An 18348-nucleotide genomic window follows, 5' to 3' on the forward strand; every position below is an offset into this window, starting at 1 on the left:
TTTTCTGCCTGTAGTTCAATATTCTGTTTGAGTATTTGATCTAGTTTCATTTGTGTACACTGCACTTTGTCATGAATCTTTTGCTCCCAGCGCAATTGGTTGCGGAGGGCAGAAAGGTTCTCTCGCCATCCAACTCCTCAGATAATGAAGCAGTCCATGTCCGCATGCAACAAGACCTGGACGACGTTCAGGCTTGGGCTGATAAGTGACAGGTAACATTCGCGCCACACAAGTGCCAGGCAATGACTATTTCCAACAAGCGAGAGTCTAACCACCGCCCCTTGACATTCAATGGCATTACCATCGCCAAGTCCCCCACCATCAACATCCTGGGGGTTACCATTGACCAGAAACTTAACTGCACCAGCCACATAAATACTGTGACAACAAGAGCAGGTCAGAGGCTAGGTATTCTGCGGCGAGTGTCTCACCTCCTGACTCCCCAAAGCCTTTCCACCATCTGCAAGGCACAAGTCAGGAGTGTGATGGAATACTCTCCACTTGCCTGGATGAGTGCAGCTCCAACAACACTCAAGAAGCTCAACACCATCCAGGACAAAGCAGTCCGCTTGATTGGCATCCCATTCACCATATTAAACATTCACTCCCTCCACCACTGGCGTACCGTGGCTGCAGTGTGTACCATCTACAAGAGCACTGCAGCAACTCGCCAAGGCTTCTTCAGCAGCACCTCCCAAACTCGTGACCTCTACCAGGACAAGGGCAGCAGGCGCATGGGAACACCACCACCTCCAAGTTCCCCTCCAAGTCACACACGATCCTGACTTGGAAGTATATCGCCATTCCTTCATCGTCGCTGGGTCAAAATCCTACAACTCTCTTACAGCATTGCGGGAGTACCTTCACCACACGGACTGCAGCGGTTTAAGAAGGCGGCTCACCACCACCTTCTCAAGGGCAATTAGGGATGGGCAACAAATGCTGGCCTTGCCAGCAATGCCCACATCCCATGAATTAAATAAAAAGATTATCAAAGATACAGTCAACAATCTTTCTAGCACACAAATAACAGACAGCTAGTCTGGAAACAAGGTCATCGCCACGGTGCAGAACGTAATAACATCCGCAGGGAACCAAGAGACAAGACATACTTGCTCTCGAGTCAGTACAAAGAAGGTTCACTCGGTTAATCCCGGGGATGAGGGGATGGACATATGAGGAGAGGTTGAGTAGATTGGGACTCTACTCATTGGAGTTCAGAAGAATGAGAGGCGATCTTATTGAAACATATAAGATTGTGAAGGGGTTGGATCAGGTGGATGTGGGGAGGATGTTCCCGATGATGGGTGAAACTAGAACTAGGGGGCATAGTCTTAGAATAAGGGGCTGCTCTTTCAAAACTGAGATGAGGAGGAACTACTTCACTCAGAGGGTGGTAGGTCCATGGAATATGCTGCCCCAAAAAGCTGTAGAAGCTACATCATTACATAAATTTAAAACAGAAATAGACAGTTTCCTAGAAGTAAAGGGAATAAAGGGTTATGGGGAGCGGGCAGGAATTTGGACATGAGTCTAGGTTCGGATCGGTCATGGCCCTGTGGGTAGCGGAGCGGGCCCAGGGGCCGTGTAGCCTGATCCTGCTCCTATTTTGTGTGTCTATTTCTGTTAAGATTCAGGAGATGGTTCTGTGATAGTAGATTGGCGGTTAGGATCAGATCAGTCATGATCTTATTGAATGGCGGAGCAGGCTCGAGGGGCCTATTGGTCTACTCCTGCTCCTATTTCTTATGTTCTTATGTTCTTAATCGCTTCCTGTATGGTGTGGCAGTTTTTTTGGGGTGGTGGAGTTAGCAATGGCTGCCTGTGCTAACTCACTCCATACAACTTGACTCACTCTCTTGTAGGGCTTCCCGTCCTCATTTCTGCTAAAAGGACCTCCATCGATGTGTTGGTGGGGGGGGGGGGGGGCGGTCCTGAGGCTTCTACATTTTGAGACATTTTAGTTTATGCTGTCTACTGCTTGCCTTTAAATTGCTGCAGCACTTTAAATGCTGCAACCCTGAATTTCCCTCCATATCAGAAGCATAATTGGTTTTTTTTTTAAACTCAAATTAGGATGGAAAGCCTGTAGGCCTTAGACCTGGTATTTCAGGTCTCTGCCTCCCCCCTACACTGCCCTTTGATTTTCTGGGGCTTTGCAAGGATATGTAACTGGGCCTGCACCTGCATTAGGTACAGGCCCAGAATTTGTATAAATATTAAATCCAGGCCCAGGCTGTTGGGAGAGTCTGAAGCCTTCAACTAAAATCATTAATTATGGTATTAAACAACACAAAAACAATTCAATGGGTAAATTTAATCATGTTATTATGAAATTTGTAATTTTTGAATGTTTTATTTTGGTTAAAGCTTTATTTTGGACATTAGAAATGTCACTGAGAGAAAAATGGAGAATGAAAATCTTCAATCAGTGATTCTAAATTATTCAATTGGTTCATGAGCAAACTATGCTGGCAAAATGATTGCATATTTCATTAGTTTTGTAATTATAAATATTTGCATACAAATGTTTATTGTGCAACATTTTAGTTATTCTAACACCAGTCTGAAGAGACTTTTTTGTCTCAAGTTATTTCTTCCAATTCACGATTTCTTACACAGAAGTCTTTGACAGTGAGGGACTTCATGAGTGGGTGGGGAGAAGACAGGTGTGAAGTGACTTCATTTAGTGACTCAACCTTTACTTATTGATACTGGGCTATCAGTTGTGTCCTCCTTTCTCTGGCTGCTGGTGGTTCCATTCCATATCCTCTCCTTCCTGTACACCCTGCACCTGTTGTAGGGGGAAATGTCCTTCCACCCGCTCTTCATCGTTATCTCCAACCTCTGGATGCAACAAGCCTTTTTCCATCGCAATGTTATGTAGAATGCAGTAGGCTACAATGATTCTTGAGACTGTCACTGGGCTGCGTTGCAGGCCTTCACCAAATTTATCCAGGAACCTACACCAAAACTAGAATTCTTAGGCCTAGAAATTGGATAAGGCCCGAAAATGGGTGCGGGGTATCGGGATGCGCAACTACTCCGCGCCCGTTCCTTCCAATGAAGGCAACCCGCAAACTTCATGTTGCCTGTTAATTTAAATGACAACAGCATGCAACCCAGTGCTAAACGCACTGTTGAGTGGCTGCACGCTTCAGTAGGGGGCCCAAGTTTGTGTAAGGCTAGCACCAATTAAAGCTAGCCTGCACTTCTTAAAGCCAGCCTGCACCTCTTAAAGGGGAGGTGCTTTCTGGCTGCAGCAGATACTGGAAGTCATTGTAGAGGAGTGTGTGATGTACAGGAAGAGTGAAGATGGTGCAACACGGCAGAGAGACAGCTCCTAGATTTCCGGATGCAGCACTCAAGGCGCTGGTGCAGGAGGTGGAAAGGAGGAGAGGTGCCATCTATCCACAGGGGGCCAGGAGGACCTTGATGCAGTGCAGGAAGAAGTTTAATGACCTCACACGAGTGATCAAGGTCAGTAAATTCTTCTTCAAATGCCATATCCCACCATCCATGCCACTAGCCTCACACACTACTTAATGCACCACACCCCCATCACTCACCTACCAACAATCTGTATCAAACAGAATGAAGGCATCATGGATGCTGCCAGGATACTGACCATTTACTTGCATGATGCGCTGAGTATGATCTCACACCAGCTGGACATTGAGGGAGTGGAATCCCTTCCGGATGTGGTACATCTCCGAGCTCAAATGCAGCGTTTGCAAAGCAACGTGTGTGCAATCGATGGCACCTTGCACCAGGGGGAAGCCTGCTATCCTGGCGAAAGCGAGTGCTCACTCCACCTGCTTGCTTCACCTGCTTCTCTCTGGCAAGAGCAAATGAAATGTATTCACCTCTCTTTGCATACAGAGCCTCAGTGACCTCCCTTATGCAACAATGAATGGCAAACTGTGAGATGTTGCAAATGTCGCCTGCTCCAGCCTGGAAGGAGCCCGACGCATAAAATTTCATGGCCCACTCACCTTTGCAGGCGTTGGCAATGCCGTCCTCACCCTATTCTGAGGCTGTAGGTCTGCCTGCAACAGGTGGCAGATTTCAGTGAGCACCTCCTTAGTAAAGCAGAGATGGTGCCATGCACTGTTCCTCGCTGAGGTTGAGGTGGGAGAAGTGCTCCTGAAGACCCTGGATGGATATGGCCTCCTGCTGAAAGCCCTTCTCCCCCTCCTCCCTCTTCGAGCAGCTTGTCCTCCTCATTCTCCCTATCATACTGCAGGCCAAGGGGGATACAAACTGCAGCACCCATGTCTGGGAGCAACTGGTCTGAGCAGAAACCTTGAAGTAACCTGACACACCACTCCCTGGACACTTCAGCAACTTCAAATAAGACACTAAACCAAGAAACACCTCTACAAACTTACCAAGAGCCAGTAGTAATCAATCAGCAACCAATCTGAAAGCAGATGATGATCCCTTTAAATAGCACTGGTGGGGGGTCCTTCCTGCTGCTGAACACATGTTCAGCTGTGCGTGCTTAAGAGAGGGCATTATCTGGAGCGTTGGGATTGAAAATTGCATGCCGGCGCCAAATGAACATTACACGCTGACTGATGTCATGATCTACGTACTCTGCATACTTCCGGTGCACAAACCCAGCACCCGCACTACCGACCTCACCAAAATGGCATCCGGCACGGCCCACAGCAGAAGTGTGCACACGGAGCGTGGACGCCATTTTGAGCACAAAGCAGTACCCATAGCGCCAAAAAACCGGGTGCTACGGAGCTGAATTTTGCAGCCCTATAGTCTGCTGTATGCCATTCTTGTAGCGGCATGGACTTTATTATATCTGTTGTCCCCTCTGTCTGGTGATGCCTTATTGCCATTAGCAGCCATGACTGTAGGGGTTAGATCTGATCACCAATCCACCACCTTGATACGTGGCTTTGAGTTATGATAACTGGTATGGTGGATTGCCACATGATGAAAGGGTCGTGGCAGCATCCTGGGTATCTGGCATTGATGTGGATAAGATGATTGTCATTCCATACTAGCTGTACATTTCTAGAATGAAAGTCTCTCCTATTCATAAAATGGAGGGGGTTGTCATATGGGGCTTTGAGTGACACATGTGTTCCATTAATTACTCCTTGCACCTGAGGGAACCTTGCCAATCTGTAGAAATGGATAGTTTTCTATCTTTGTTTGTCTACTTCCAATGGAAAGGATATGAACTGCACAGCCCTCTGAGTAGAGCATCGGTGACTTTCTTGATGCAGTAGTAAGCAGCTGCCTGACTAATTTTGCAGAAGTCACTTGATGCTGCCTGGAAGAATCCAGTTGCAAAGAAATTCAAGGCAATGGTGACGTTGACTGGCATAGACAATGGTGGGCTGCAGATCTTCAGCCAGCAGTTGAAATATGTCCTCAATTCCCTCCAGAAGAGAACAGAGCCTTCTGAGGCATTGATGGTCAAAAAAGTCTAAGTAAGATCCTGGTGAGTGTGTATGTGCATGTGGGGAAGAGCTGCCTTCTGTTATGCCTCACTCCAAGAGCTTCCAATCTTGCCTCTTCCATTTCCTCCTCCCATTCATAGCATAAGAATACAGGTATACCCATTGGAAAATCCATGTCCCCAGTGGAAAGCATTATATTGAGAAGAGCAGAATAAAACCAGCAACAAAATCCCTGATTAAACCTCCAAAGTACGAAAGACATTAATATGCAGGTAAAGCAATACCAAACTTCAGTAGAAGCATACAAAATGACCTTCTCAACATGGTATCCACCTCAGGGGTACCTTCCTGAGGTGCCTACCACTGCTTATAACTGCTTATATAGTGGCTGTAATAGTTTGAAGTGGAAGTTAGGGGAAATGGGTTGGAAGAGTTAACCACGCCCCCTTTTACATGCAGTGGATCAGAACCAGATGGGCATAACAAGGATTGGCGATTTTTCGGGAGGATAATTCTGGTGCAGTTTCCATTAGTGGATTTGAGGTGGTAGCCTTTGAGAATCTATTTTATGCCCCAAATCTACCCCAAAATGGGCAGTAATTCAGAGGAGAATCCAACCCTTTGCCATTGAAGTCAATGAGGGTAGGTGGTTTACTTTTAATCATAAGAACAATCCTGGGAATAACGCTGAATTCACATGACTTCAGCCTGTGTACTTTATCAGCATGAATAAATGAAAATTAGCCTTCATGGACTCATAAGCATGTATATTATAAATATAATAATCAACTTGGGAGCGGTAGGATACAGAAAATAATTGTTTGTGAAGAGAAACACAAGCCCAGCACCATTATTTTCAGTGTCCTACTTCCTTATACGTTCTTGTATTTGCACTGCAAAGGCATGAGCTTTTGGTCATGTAACTGATGCCCTGTATTATTATTGACTGGCTGTATAATTTAGGATGGTAAAATGAAGCCAGTGGTCTCTGATGAGCAAAAGTACATGGAGTGGACTCTTCTGAAATACATGGATGCATTGTCCCTCCAACCTCAAAACTGGAAATACAATTTCCATGTTGGGCGCTTGCTGCTATTCCAAAAAAAGAACGATAATGCACTGAAGTATTTGCAGACAGCACTAGCACAGAAACCAACAGACGCTTCCATTAGGTGAGCAACTAAAACTACATACTTTGCTCATGTTGCCTAGGTAAGGATTCCTGATTTTGTTTTTAATTACTGTAATATTTTAATATAATGTAATTTTTTAGGTGATTTTGGTCAATTACATATCTCCTTTATAGACTTCCCCTGTGTTCTGCACCAATTATTTCATTGATTAATAATTATTATAATTATTAATCAATAATTCTATCTACAGTTTACACTTGCGGGGAGTCCAAAACTAGTGTTATAAATAAAGATGGCCACTAAGAAATCCAATATGGAATTCAGGAGAAATGTCTTTATCCAGAGCGTGGTGAGAATGCGAAACTTGCTACCATATGGAGCCGTTGAGGCAAATAGCATAGATGCATTTAAGGGGAAGCTAGATAAGTACATGAGGGAGAAAGGAATAGAAGGATTTGCTGATATGGTTAGATGTAGAGGGGTGGGAGGAGACTCGTGTGAAGCATAAACACTGGCACAGACCAGCTGGGCCGAATGGCCTGTTTCTGTGCTGTAAATTCTATGTAATTCTATGTAATAATGTAATTACCAAGTGAAAGGTGGGTAAGGAGACCTATTCCTAGGTATTTCTTAATTATCCACTCATCGTCTGAATTCTTCCTTCACTGGAGTTCGTTAGGTGGGAGATTGTGTAGCTCAATCCATGTCATACCCCTCCGAGGCACAATATACTGGCACACTGATGTGCTGCAAGTTATTACACTTTAATGGGGTACTACTGTGGAAATAAATATAACCAGTTTGACAGTGATGAAAATGTTGGTTTAAAAGACAACCAAAAATGCTCTACTACATTTTAAGGGGAAACAGTTTATCTTAATTCTGTTTATTATGAATGTGAGTCCATTGCACAAAACTAACTGTACTTGAATTCTTGAATTTTAATTGGCCCATCTCACTCAGATAAACATTAATGGAGACTGAGATGAAAAATGTGCATGTCATATTGATCTATTAAAGGTTTCTAATGTTGTAATTAGGGCATAGTTTTCCTTTCATCCATTACAAATAAGAATCCACTGGCGCAGTGTAGAAAAAGCTTTATGTACAACAAGTGCAAAAGGATATAGCTTTAAAATTAACAAGACTTAAGCAAGACAAGAGGTTAGAAGAAGCTATTTTCCCACAAGGTAGAGGTTTCTAGAAAAAACAATTGAGGCTGAGATAACTAACTTAAAAAAAAATGGGATAAATATCTGGTTAGGATGAGATTACAGTTATGGTGATATAGTCTGGCTTGATCAAATATTCCATAGGATATAATGGTTCCTGTGCTGTTGGGGTGAGGAAAGGGAAGATGCTAGATCATAAAATCATAGAATGGTTACAGCACAGAAGGATCTTGTAAATCTTTTCTGCACCCTCTCTAAGGCCTTCACATTCTTCCTAAAGTGCGGTGCCCAGAATTGGACACAGTACTCCAGTTGAGGCCGAACCAGTGTTTTATAAAGGTTCATCATAACTTCCTTGCTTTTGTACTCTATGCCTCTATTTATGAAGCCCAGGATCCTGTATGCTTTTTTAACCACTTTCTCAACCTGCCCTGCCACCTTCAATGATTTGTGCACATATACCCCCAGGTCTCTCTGTTCATGCACCCCCTTTGTACCCTTTAGTTTATATTGCCTCTCCTCATTCTTCATAGCAAAATGTATCACTTCGCACTTTTCTGCGTTAAATTTCATCTGCCACGTGTCCGCCCATTCCACCAGCCTGTCTATGTCTTCTTGAAGTCTATCACTATCCTCCTCACTGTTCACTATACTTCCAAGTTTTCTGTCACCTGCAGATTTTGAAATTGTGCCCTGTACACCCAAGTCTAAGTCATTAATATATATCAAGAAAAGCAGTGGTCCTAGTACCGACCCCTGGGGAATGCCACTGTATACCTTCCTCCAGTCCGAAAAACAACCGTTCACCACTACTCTCTGTTTCCTGTCACTTAGCCAATTTCGTATCCATGCTGCCACTGTCCCTTTTATTCCATGGGCTTCAACTTTGCTGGCAAGCCTGTGGCACTTTATCAAACCCCTTTTGGAAGTCCATGTACGCCACATCAACCGTATTGCCCTCATCAACCCTCTCTGTTACACCATCAAAAAACTCGATCAAGTTAGTTAAACACAATTTGCCTTTAACAAACCCGAACTGGCTTTCCTTAATTAATCCACACTTAATCCACCAAGTGACTGTTAATTTTGTCCCGGATTATTGTTTCTAAAAGCTTCCCACTACCGAAGTTAAACTAACTGGCCTGTAGTTGCTGGGTATGAGGAGAGATCGGGTCGACTAGGCCTGTATTCACTAGAGTTTAGAAGAATGAGAGGGGATCTCATTGAAACGTAAAAACTTCTGACAGGGCTAGACAGACTGGATGCAGGGAGGATGTTTCCCCTGGCTGGGGGGTCTAGAACGAGGGGTTCTCAGGATATGGGGTAGGACATTTAGGACTGAGATGAGGAGACATTTCTTCACTCAGAGGGTGGTGAACCTGTGGAATTCTCTACCACAGAAGGCTGTGGAGGCCAAGTCACTGAATATATTTAAGAAGGAGACAGATAGATTTCTAGACACAAAAGGCATCAAGAGGTATGGGGAGAGAGCAGAAATATGGTATTGAGATAGAGGATCAGCCATGATCATATTGAATGGCGGAGCAGGCTCGAAGGGCTGAATGGCCTACTCCTGCTCCTATTTTTCTATGTTTCTATCCTTACACCCTTTTTTGAACAAGGGTGTAACATTTGCAATTCTCCAGTCCTCTGGCACCAAGGAGGATGGAAGATTATGGCCAGTACCTTCGCAATTTCCACCTTTACTTCCCTCAGCATGTGGAGTACAACAGGCTAGAGGTGTTGAGGCGACTAGCATAAATGCATTTAAAGGGAAGCTAGATAACACATGAAGGAGAAAGGAATAGAAGGATATATTGATGGGGTTAGATGAAGAAGGATGGGTGGGGGTTTGTGTGGAGCATAAACACTGGCATCGACCTTTTGGGTCAAATGGCCTGTTTCCATGCTGTAAATAGTATGTAATACTTGTAATGTAATGATGTATGAATATCCTGAACTTTTGGCTGATTATCTTTGAGAATTGAAATATGTGTGCAGAACGTTTCCTTGGGGCGTTAAATGGATGAAACAGACAATATGGTAAATTGTGTGGGGAAAGCTGTCTTGATTTCTCATTTCATGCTTTCTTATGCTATTAAATGGGCTGATATAGGTTGGAAGGAGGAGATTTTATCTCTTCCCCGCTTTGCAGAAATGTAGCAGGCAAGCAGTTAAAATGGAACGGCTCCATTTCCTGTTCCATTCCTGCTGATCCCCGACTTTAACTGCAGTGAGGTGCCAACCGGATTCAGGTGGGAGTCTCATGCATCAATGCTAATCAAGGTTATATGATATCATTAGGACCCTGATGGCATTTTAACTGTGGGCTGAGTGAGGAAGCTGCCGTGGCTTCCCCGGTCAGGTTGAAGCAGGTCAGCACCTGGTGGGAAGGACAAAGACCCTCCAGGTAAGTGAAAATATTTCCTTTTGGGCCTGGAGGAACAGGAACAGGAGGACCCCCCTCCTTTCCACTTACCTGCATGCCGGCAGCTACTATGCACCCTCTTCCGGCCATTCTGGGTGCGAAGAGGCCCAGGAGCTTTTAAATGTAACACCGGAGATAAAATGCCCTGTGCCTGAAACTTAGGCCTGCGAGTGTGTTTTGCACTCGCCCTCACCGCCCACCTGGAACCCATTTGGGGTTAAAATCAACGCCTGAGTCTCCATCACTGGACTCCACTGATGGCATAATGTGTTGGCCTTGTTAGAGAGCAACAAATTCTATTCCTAGTTCACAAGTACATAATTTTAATCAGTTTAAGTTGTACACCTGCAAAATGCTATCCTGTTTCTTGAAAATATTTTCAGGTGCAAGTTATCTTGAGTGAACTTGAAGTACTAACAAACAATTGAGGGTGTGTGCAGCTTTAGGTGCAAGAAACATAATCTTGTATCCTGATCAGTTATACAAACTGGATGTAAATTTACTTGTTCCTCATCTATTATCAGGTTTTATACAGGCCTGGTTGTGCTGGATCGGGATGATGGGCTAGGTCCACAAACACGATATGCCGTTCAATACCTGCAGCAGGGTTTAGAACAATTCCTGACTGAGCTTAAATCTCCAGATCAAATTCCGCCAGTAGGGTAAGTTTTCACTGTATGGAGTAATAAACTAGATAAGTGTTTGGATATATACCAGATTTAGGAATTAGGCTTCAGAGGCTGGGTCAATTAAAATGTCAAAACTGAGATTAATAGATTTTTATTAGGCAAGGGTATTAAGGGTTTTGGAACCAAGGCAGGTAGCTGGAGTTAAGGTACAGATCAGCTATGATCTGATTGAATGGCAGAACAGGCTCGAGAGGATGAATGACCTAGTCCTGTTCCTATGTTCCAGTGCTGGGAAATTCAACACCAGTTTCAGGACCAAACATTCCCGGCACAGCTAGATGCAATGTGAAGCTCCCTCTACTCCACCAACAATGTGGTTTATCCCTAACCTCAGAGGAACACCTTCCACTGCACCAACATGACATTTCCATTTCCTATACCAGTCATCCTTTCAGCCTTATGTGAGATTGGCAAATTAGGGGTCGTTTTATGCGACTGTTTATGCTTTTGTCCCTTCCACTAAGAATTTAGTTGAAACTGTCCAAACATATTTCACCTGGAAAGAAAGAACTAACCTGGAAATAGTTTGGGCCTCCTGCCGCTGACTTTGGGTGAACGCAACAACTGCTCCACCAACTTCATGCCCATTTTGGGTGGGTTTAAAATTCCCCCCTCCAAATGCCTTTTAGGATACTCAATAGGCACTGATATTATATAAACTCAGTCACTATATTTCCCTTTTGTCAAAACATAAATCGAATGATTGATAACATACTTCAATGTGGCCCACAATTACATAATATTACATAGTACTTACCGCACAGAAATAGACCATTCGGCCCAACTGGTCTGTGACGGTGTTTATGCTCCACACAAGCCTCCTTCATCTCACCCTATCAAATTATGATATACCAGTGTTTCTTTTACATGTTTTTCTTCATGATTCTTCATATGTCATGAAAGTACCATTCAACCACAAAAAAGAAAGACTTGCATTTATATCGTACCTCAGGACATCCCAAAGCACTCTCCAGCCAATGAAGTACTTTTGAAGTGTAGTCACTGTTGTAATGTAGGAAATGCAGCAACCAATTTGCACACAGCACGCTCCCACAAACAGCAATGTGATAATGACCAGATACAGGAAACTTTGGTTTATCCGGAGGTTATATGTCCGGAATACTCAATCTAACGGCAAAAATCAGGAGCCGTTTTCTATATTTTTTTTAGTTCTCGTTGCTTTTTTTTTCCCAGTCAAGCACTGCAAGGTCTGTAGCTATAGCAACAGCTTCAGCTACAGACGCTTGCAGCTGCAGCCGACTGTTTTGAAGCTGTTGCTAAGCAACAGGGTTTGTTGATTCACACGGAGCTTCTCAGTTCCTATGTTTAAACATTAACTCTGGTATGTCCGGCACTTTTGATGTTACGGCACCAGCTCGGTCCCGTCAGTGCCGGATATCAGAAATTTTCCTGTAATGTGTTTTTAGTTATGTGAATTAAGGGATAAATATTGGCCAGGACACGGAGAAGAACTCCCCTGCTCTTCTTCAAAATAATGCCATTGGATCTTTTATGTCCACCTGAGAGAGTAGACGGGGCCTCGGTTTATGTCTCATCCGAAAGACAGCACCTCCGACAGTGCTCCACGCCCTCAGTACTGCATTGGAATGTCAGCCTAGAATTGTGTAGCCCTTCCATGCAGCTCAGTGGTGAATATTATGAAGATTTTGGCCTTCCTGCATAAAGCTCAGTCACCTTCTAGATGCATACATGAGCAGCAAACTGGTGTCACCAATGCTACCTGAAAGAAACTGGAAGCATTAACCTTAAGAGCCATGGTGACCTTGACCGCTACTGACAGTGGTGTGTGGATTGGAAGTTATGGTTTTTGTGTAGGAAATGGCACAGCCCAATGTCGCTCTACTAAACCGAAGGCTGTTAAGATGTTCTTCTTCAAGTTAATCCCAGAGACATTAACTCATTTATTTTATTTAGCCACAATTTCTCTATGTTAGTTTCCTTTGGTGGGTTAGCTGATTAATTTTAGATTGTTTTTGAATATTTTGTATGTAATTTTTATCTATTTTTTTCCTTCCAGTCAAGAAGTCTCATTTCTTCGGGCTTTAAATACATTTTCTCTTCTGAACATTCAGTTGCTCAAAGGGATATTCAGGCTAGGGACATTTCTCTTCAACCCACCAGCAGGACTACCTGAAAAAATAATGACTCCTGAACACGTGCTTCACTCGTAAGTGCTATGTTTAATTTGTTTTTGTGATCTTCATTTACTGTTTGTATTAAACAACAACAACAACTTGCATTTATATACAGTAGCGCCTTTAATGTAGAAAAACGTCCCAAGGTGTTTCACAGGAGCATTATCCGACAAAACCCGCCCAGAGTTAAAATCAAGGCCAAAATGTATGTTATGAAAATCCAAGCAAGCCACAGGTAACCAGGGAAAAGTTATATAAATGGCTAGATCTGTTCATTAAGCTGAATTAGTGAAATATAGTCAACCTGATTGCAATCTTCATAGAAAAAGATTACCTAGAGTAGCTGGCTCTCATAGTCAGAAAAGATTACATGATGCATTTAAGGGGAAGAGAGATATACACATGAGGGAGAAAGGAACAGAAGGTTATATTGATAGGGTTAAATGAAGAGGTGTGGGAGGAGGCTTGTGTGGAGCATAAACACTGGTATGGATCTGTTGGACTGAGTGGCCTGTTTCTGTGCTGTATGTTCTATGTAATTCTATGTAAAGTATCTGCAATGGAGCTGAATATCAGGAGCTGCGTATAACGGGCGGCTGATCTGATACCACCCGTTTTTCACCACCGCGCAAAATGAATTTGTAGGCCATAGCATAAATTCTAAAAATAATTATCAGACAGAGTTTATTGTTTGCTATCCCGGGCATGTTACTGAAGGCTTACTTACACCTAAAAGCTAGGATGGACACTCTCAAAGGTAAGGGGAGGTGGCACCTGCCCATGAAACTGACCTAAGATATGAACCACAAAATAATTTAGTGTCAGGATAGAAAAGACTCCAACAAAAAATAAACACCACTATAACACATCGCTGTTACATTACTATCTGATTTTAGTGAAGAGTTGAAAGGATTCACCACTGAAAGAAATAAAGATATATTTGAGATATAATACAGTATCATAATACAACAATTCACAAAAGGAATTGAACAATGTGATGTTGTTTCTTTCCCTTACTCCCTCCTCACCTGAAAGCAGTAACTCATGCCGAGATAATTATGCTAGAATGACGTTCCATGAGCTGCAGCGGCTCTTCACTACCTCATCTAAGAGTCTTTCTTCAGGTGTGTGTGTCGGTGATTTACTTAACAACGAAGAACATGAATGCTGAGCCTAGCACCCTCCTCAGCTAGTTTCAACAATCACATTTCCAACAAGGTGTCACTGGTCAGCTGAGACCAATTGTAGCACTCTCACTCCTACCAGTCTTGAGATTGGGTAACTCAGCACATCAGCAGGGTCCTACACATGACCTTCCTACTGTCGGAGGTGCTGTCTTTCGGATGAGACGTTAAACCGAGGCCCCGTCTGCCCTCTCAGGTGGACATAAAAGATCCCACGGCACTATTTTGAAGAAGAGCTGGTGAGTTCTCCCTGGTGTCCTGGTCAATATTTATCCCTCAACCAACATCACTAAAACAGATTATCTAGTCATTTATCTCATTGCTGTTTGTGGGATCTTGCTGTGTGCAAATTGGCTGCTGCGTTTCCTACATTACAACAGTAACTACACCTCAAAATGTAAAATGCTTTGGGACATCCTGAGGTGGTGAAAGGTGCTATATAAATGCAAGTCTTTCTTTCATTTTTATGGCTCAAATTGAATGCAGTCAATTTACCCCCACCCCCTCAAGAATAACTCAGTAGATATGATTAATGGTTCTTTTAAGCCTTGATTGAATATTTCATCTGCAATTAATTTTTTGTGTTGGTGTCAGTGCTGCAGATTTAGCTGCCCGGGGTCTGTGCAAATATCCGTATCGTGGAACTTTAAGTCCGGAGTTGGAATCGCTGCTACTTGAGGCCCATTTGACCCTTTTAGATTTACTTGGCAAACAGCCAAATGTGAATGAAGAGTGGGTCAGTCAAAGATGCAAGTTTATGTCTGCACTGTTAAAAAACAGCAACCTTCCAGTCAGTGCAGAGCTACTAGATATGCAACGAATGGTATGAGACTGCACCAGGAATTACTGTGATTCAGTGCCATACATTGACAATAAAACACTGGTTATATGACACCCAAATTAATCTTTCAGTCTTGGATTTTTCTTTCTATAATACCTAGTTATCTATGGCAATTTGATCAATTTTTTATACTTTAGAAATATTAAAGTAATAATAAACATTGATATGAATTTACTATTATTGTACCATACCTACCTGCTTCCATAATTCAATTAGTTGATTCTGATCCATTCGTGTATTGTAGACATTGAAGGGATAATTACAGTCCTAGCCCTTTTGGACTACCCCAGATCAGGCGTACTCCACAGACGTTCACCCTCAACCAAAGTTAGAGACAGCCGAACTCCGCAAGACGCTTAAGTGGGTCTAAAGGTCCAGGCTATCTCTCCCTAAAGGAAAGGAACAACCTGAAGATATTACTGTCCTCCGGATAGCATTTTTAATAAGTTTAACTAGACTGTAACCTTCTGGATATTATGAGGGTCCAGAATACCCCCCAGAACTCTGCAACTCTTCACCAGAGAATATACAGAGATTTGAGTTTGTGAGGTTGATACGGAAATTACTCTGTGAGACAATTCTAAAAATATATAAATTTATTAAAGAATCGACATGTAGTTAACAGCTGGTGTATCCATCGTAACATTACAGTTCAAAAACAATTAGCTTTCATTTCTTATTTCTCAGAGATCCTTATTCTCAAATCTTAACTTTGTTACATTTCTACTTTTCTTACTTATTTCTAAATCCAGAACATCCACCAAAATCAAATAATAGTTCCTCTTTGATCACCCGAGACTCAAAGTTAAAGACTTACAGAGATGTCTCTGAAGAGTTGAGAAATGCTTTGCCCATTCAGCGAGTTCTGCCTTTCTGTTGAAAAGGTCTATTTTTATACTCTTTTGCCAGTGGTTTCTTCTTTGATGTTCTCTGCTGATGTCAGCTAATTGTCTTTATTGATACCTCTGTTTGAATGCTTTCTATCTTACTATCAATTCAACTATTGCATGCATAATTATTTCTCTACCTTTAGGTGTTCCAAAAACCATCATAAAAACAATGACAGCAATGGTTTCTGTTTGATGTCATTCTTATCGAAGATTCTTCATTCAATTCTTAATATTGGCTTTACTGGTTTGTAGCAGACATTGCGACTCTCCTTACTGCTCCAAGTTCAATACAAACACAATGGCCCAGAACTTCGGGTCTCCACGGGTGAGTACGCACGGGGCACTCACCCGTAGGCCCAATGGAAGTACCGGTTTCCTGCATGCACTGCGCATGCGCGGGAAACCGACACTTCCATTCCCCTGAAAGAAGGGGTTCAGAGTTCGAACGCGTGCGCAGGAAAGGCTGCGCATGCGCATCGAACTTGCGTTTTTTTTTACATGTTTTCCCGGGAAGTTAAGTCTCCAGGAGTTAGACATTTAAAAAGCAGGCGTAAGGCCTGCTTTTTACAAGGTAAGTGGTGAATTAATTAAAACGAAAACATTTTTTTCCACAGGTTTATTATATTTAAATACTTTAAAGAAAGGTAAGTTTATGTTTAGCCCCGTTAGAAAATAAAATTATTTTTTTCAAAAATTTAAATTATTGTTTAAAATAGTTATTTCATGTAATTTATAGTTTATTTAAAAAATATGATTTAAAAAAAAATTTATTTGAAGATTTAGTGATGTTTTGGGGCCCATAGTATTTCTAAGTTTTGACAGCTCTTCCTGTCAAACTTATGAATGGGCATTTCCCTGCTCCGATTGGCTCCCCATGGCCCACGTGATCCCAGGGGACGCATCGAACTAACTGCGCCCCTGGGATACGCAAGCACTGCGCGCCAGCAGTTGGAGCAGGCCCAGGATCGGAATTCCACAGGGGCCCACAGCACAATGGCTGGCGCGCTAGGTAAGTGCAGCTCAGAGGCTTACACCCGCGGGAAGCCCCCAACCTGAATTTCTGGGCCAATGTAATTGCTTGGTGTATCTATTGAAGTTATATCTTCAAAGTCTCCTTGTTGGTATCATATTTACTATGTCTATATTAAAGACACTTTGACCAGAGTGCTTCATGCATTTCTAGCTATCTCAATTGGTTGCATACTTAATTGTGTTTCCTGTCATCCAAGTTTAACATAAAAACTATTTGACCAGCAGGTGTTTCTTTTACTTGATGTCATGTTTCAAAGGCACATGGTTCTTTTAATGATTGTGTTTCTTTTCAATGTGTTATTTCTTAACACCTTAAACTGGGTCTTCTCATTGTGTTACCTCCAAACTCTAGACCTTTCGGAAGCACCAATGGTTTGCTTCAATCTTTCATTGTTTTAGTATATCTAACTAATTCCTATTTCAAAGCTTGTTTACAATTTTGTTATCAACTGACCTTTATCTCAGAAGCCTCTTCTCTGTTTACAGCCTATGGGCAGGATTTTCATTGGGCTGTGGAGGCGGGATTGGAGGCGTGTGGGGGGGCTTTTAGAAGGCATAACCACAGCTGTGGAAGTTTGGAGCCTGACAACCATCTGCAGTGTGACCTCCTGGGAAACCCCTCTCGCCACCTTCACTGAGCGCTTCCTCAACTGAGGCATATACCAGAAGCATGGGAGCCATTTATTTCCTTCCCTTCCGGACATTAGATGAGGACGAAGACCAGCCGTGGCACCAGCAGAACCAGGAACAACAGCAGCACCAACAGCAGCAGCACCAACAGCAGCAGCAACAACAGGAGCGCCAAGCTGCAGCTCACCCACCTGAAGCTGCACAGGCCAGAAGGGGCCAATGCATGGAAGCCCGTCGGCGCAGGAGATACCCGCCAAACAGGGTCTATAGACACAGGGTCAGCTACCTCAACATGTCTGAGCAGCAGTGCCAAAGGCGGCTCCGACTTTCGCGAGAGGTAGTGGGTGACATCTGCGCAATGCTGCAACAAAACCTGCAGCCCAGAGGGCCAGGTGGACAACCCTTACCAGTGGCCGTCAAAGTCACCACCACACTCAACTTTTTTGCCTCAGGCTCATTCCAGGGATCAGCAGCAGACATCAGCGGCATCTCCCAGGCAGCCGCGCACACTTGCATCACGCAGGTAACCGATGCCCTCTTTGCCATCGCGCACAATCACACCCATTTCACCAAGGATCAAGCAAGTGTCACGGCGCGTGTGGTTGGATTAGCTAATCTGGCAAGCTTTCCAAGGGTGCAGAGCATCGTTGACTGCACACATGTGGCCCTTAAGGCACCCCATTGCAATCCAGGTATTTTTGTCAACCGCAAGGGCTTCCACTCCCTTAATGTTCATCTGGTGTGTGACCACAAGAAGGAAATTTTGC

General features: G+C 43.3%; 1 protein-coding gene across 2 annotated transcripts in view; it reads left to right on the plus strand.

The window, feature by feature from the left end:
• The window catches only part of LOC147121402 (uncharacterized), a 260350-nt gene that overhangs the window by 120465 nt on the left and 121537 nt on the right, over positions 1 to 18348 (plus strand). For both annotated transcript variants that reach the window (XM_085981621.1, XM_085981622.1), the window contains 4 exons: positions 6390 to 6598; positions 10684 to 10821; positions 12887 to 13036; positions 14783 to 15011. In XM_085981621.1, coding sequence (XP_085837747.1) covers positions 6390 to 6598; positions 10684 to 10821; positions 12887 to 13036; positions 14783 to 15011 — 726 coding nt within the window. The remainder of the gene's footprint in view (positions 1 to 6389; positions 6599 to 10683; positions 10822 to 12886; positions 13037 to 14782; positions 15012 to 18348) is intronic.

This window comes from Somniosus microcephalus, chromosome 3 (assembly GCF_052327205.1).
Source record: "Somniosus microcephalus isolate GS21.2 chromosome 3, FLI_Smic_1.0, whole genome shotgun sequence".
NCBI lineage: Eukaryota > Metazoa > Chordata > Chondrichthyes > Squaliformes > Somniosidae > Somniosus > Somniosus microcephalus.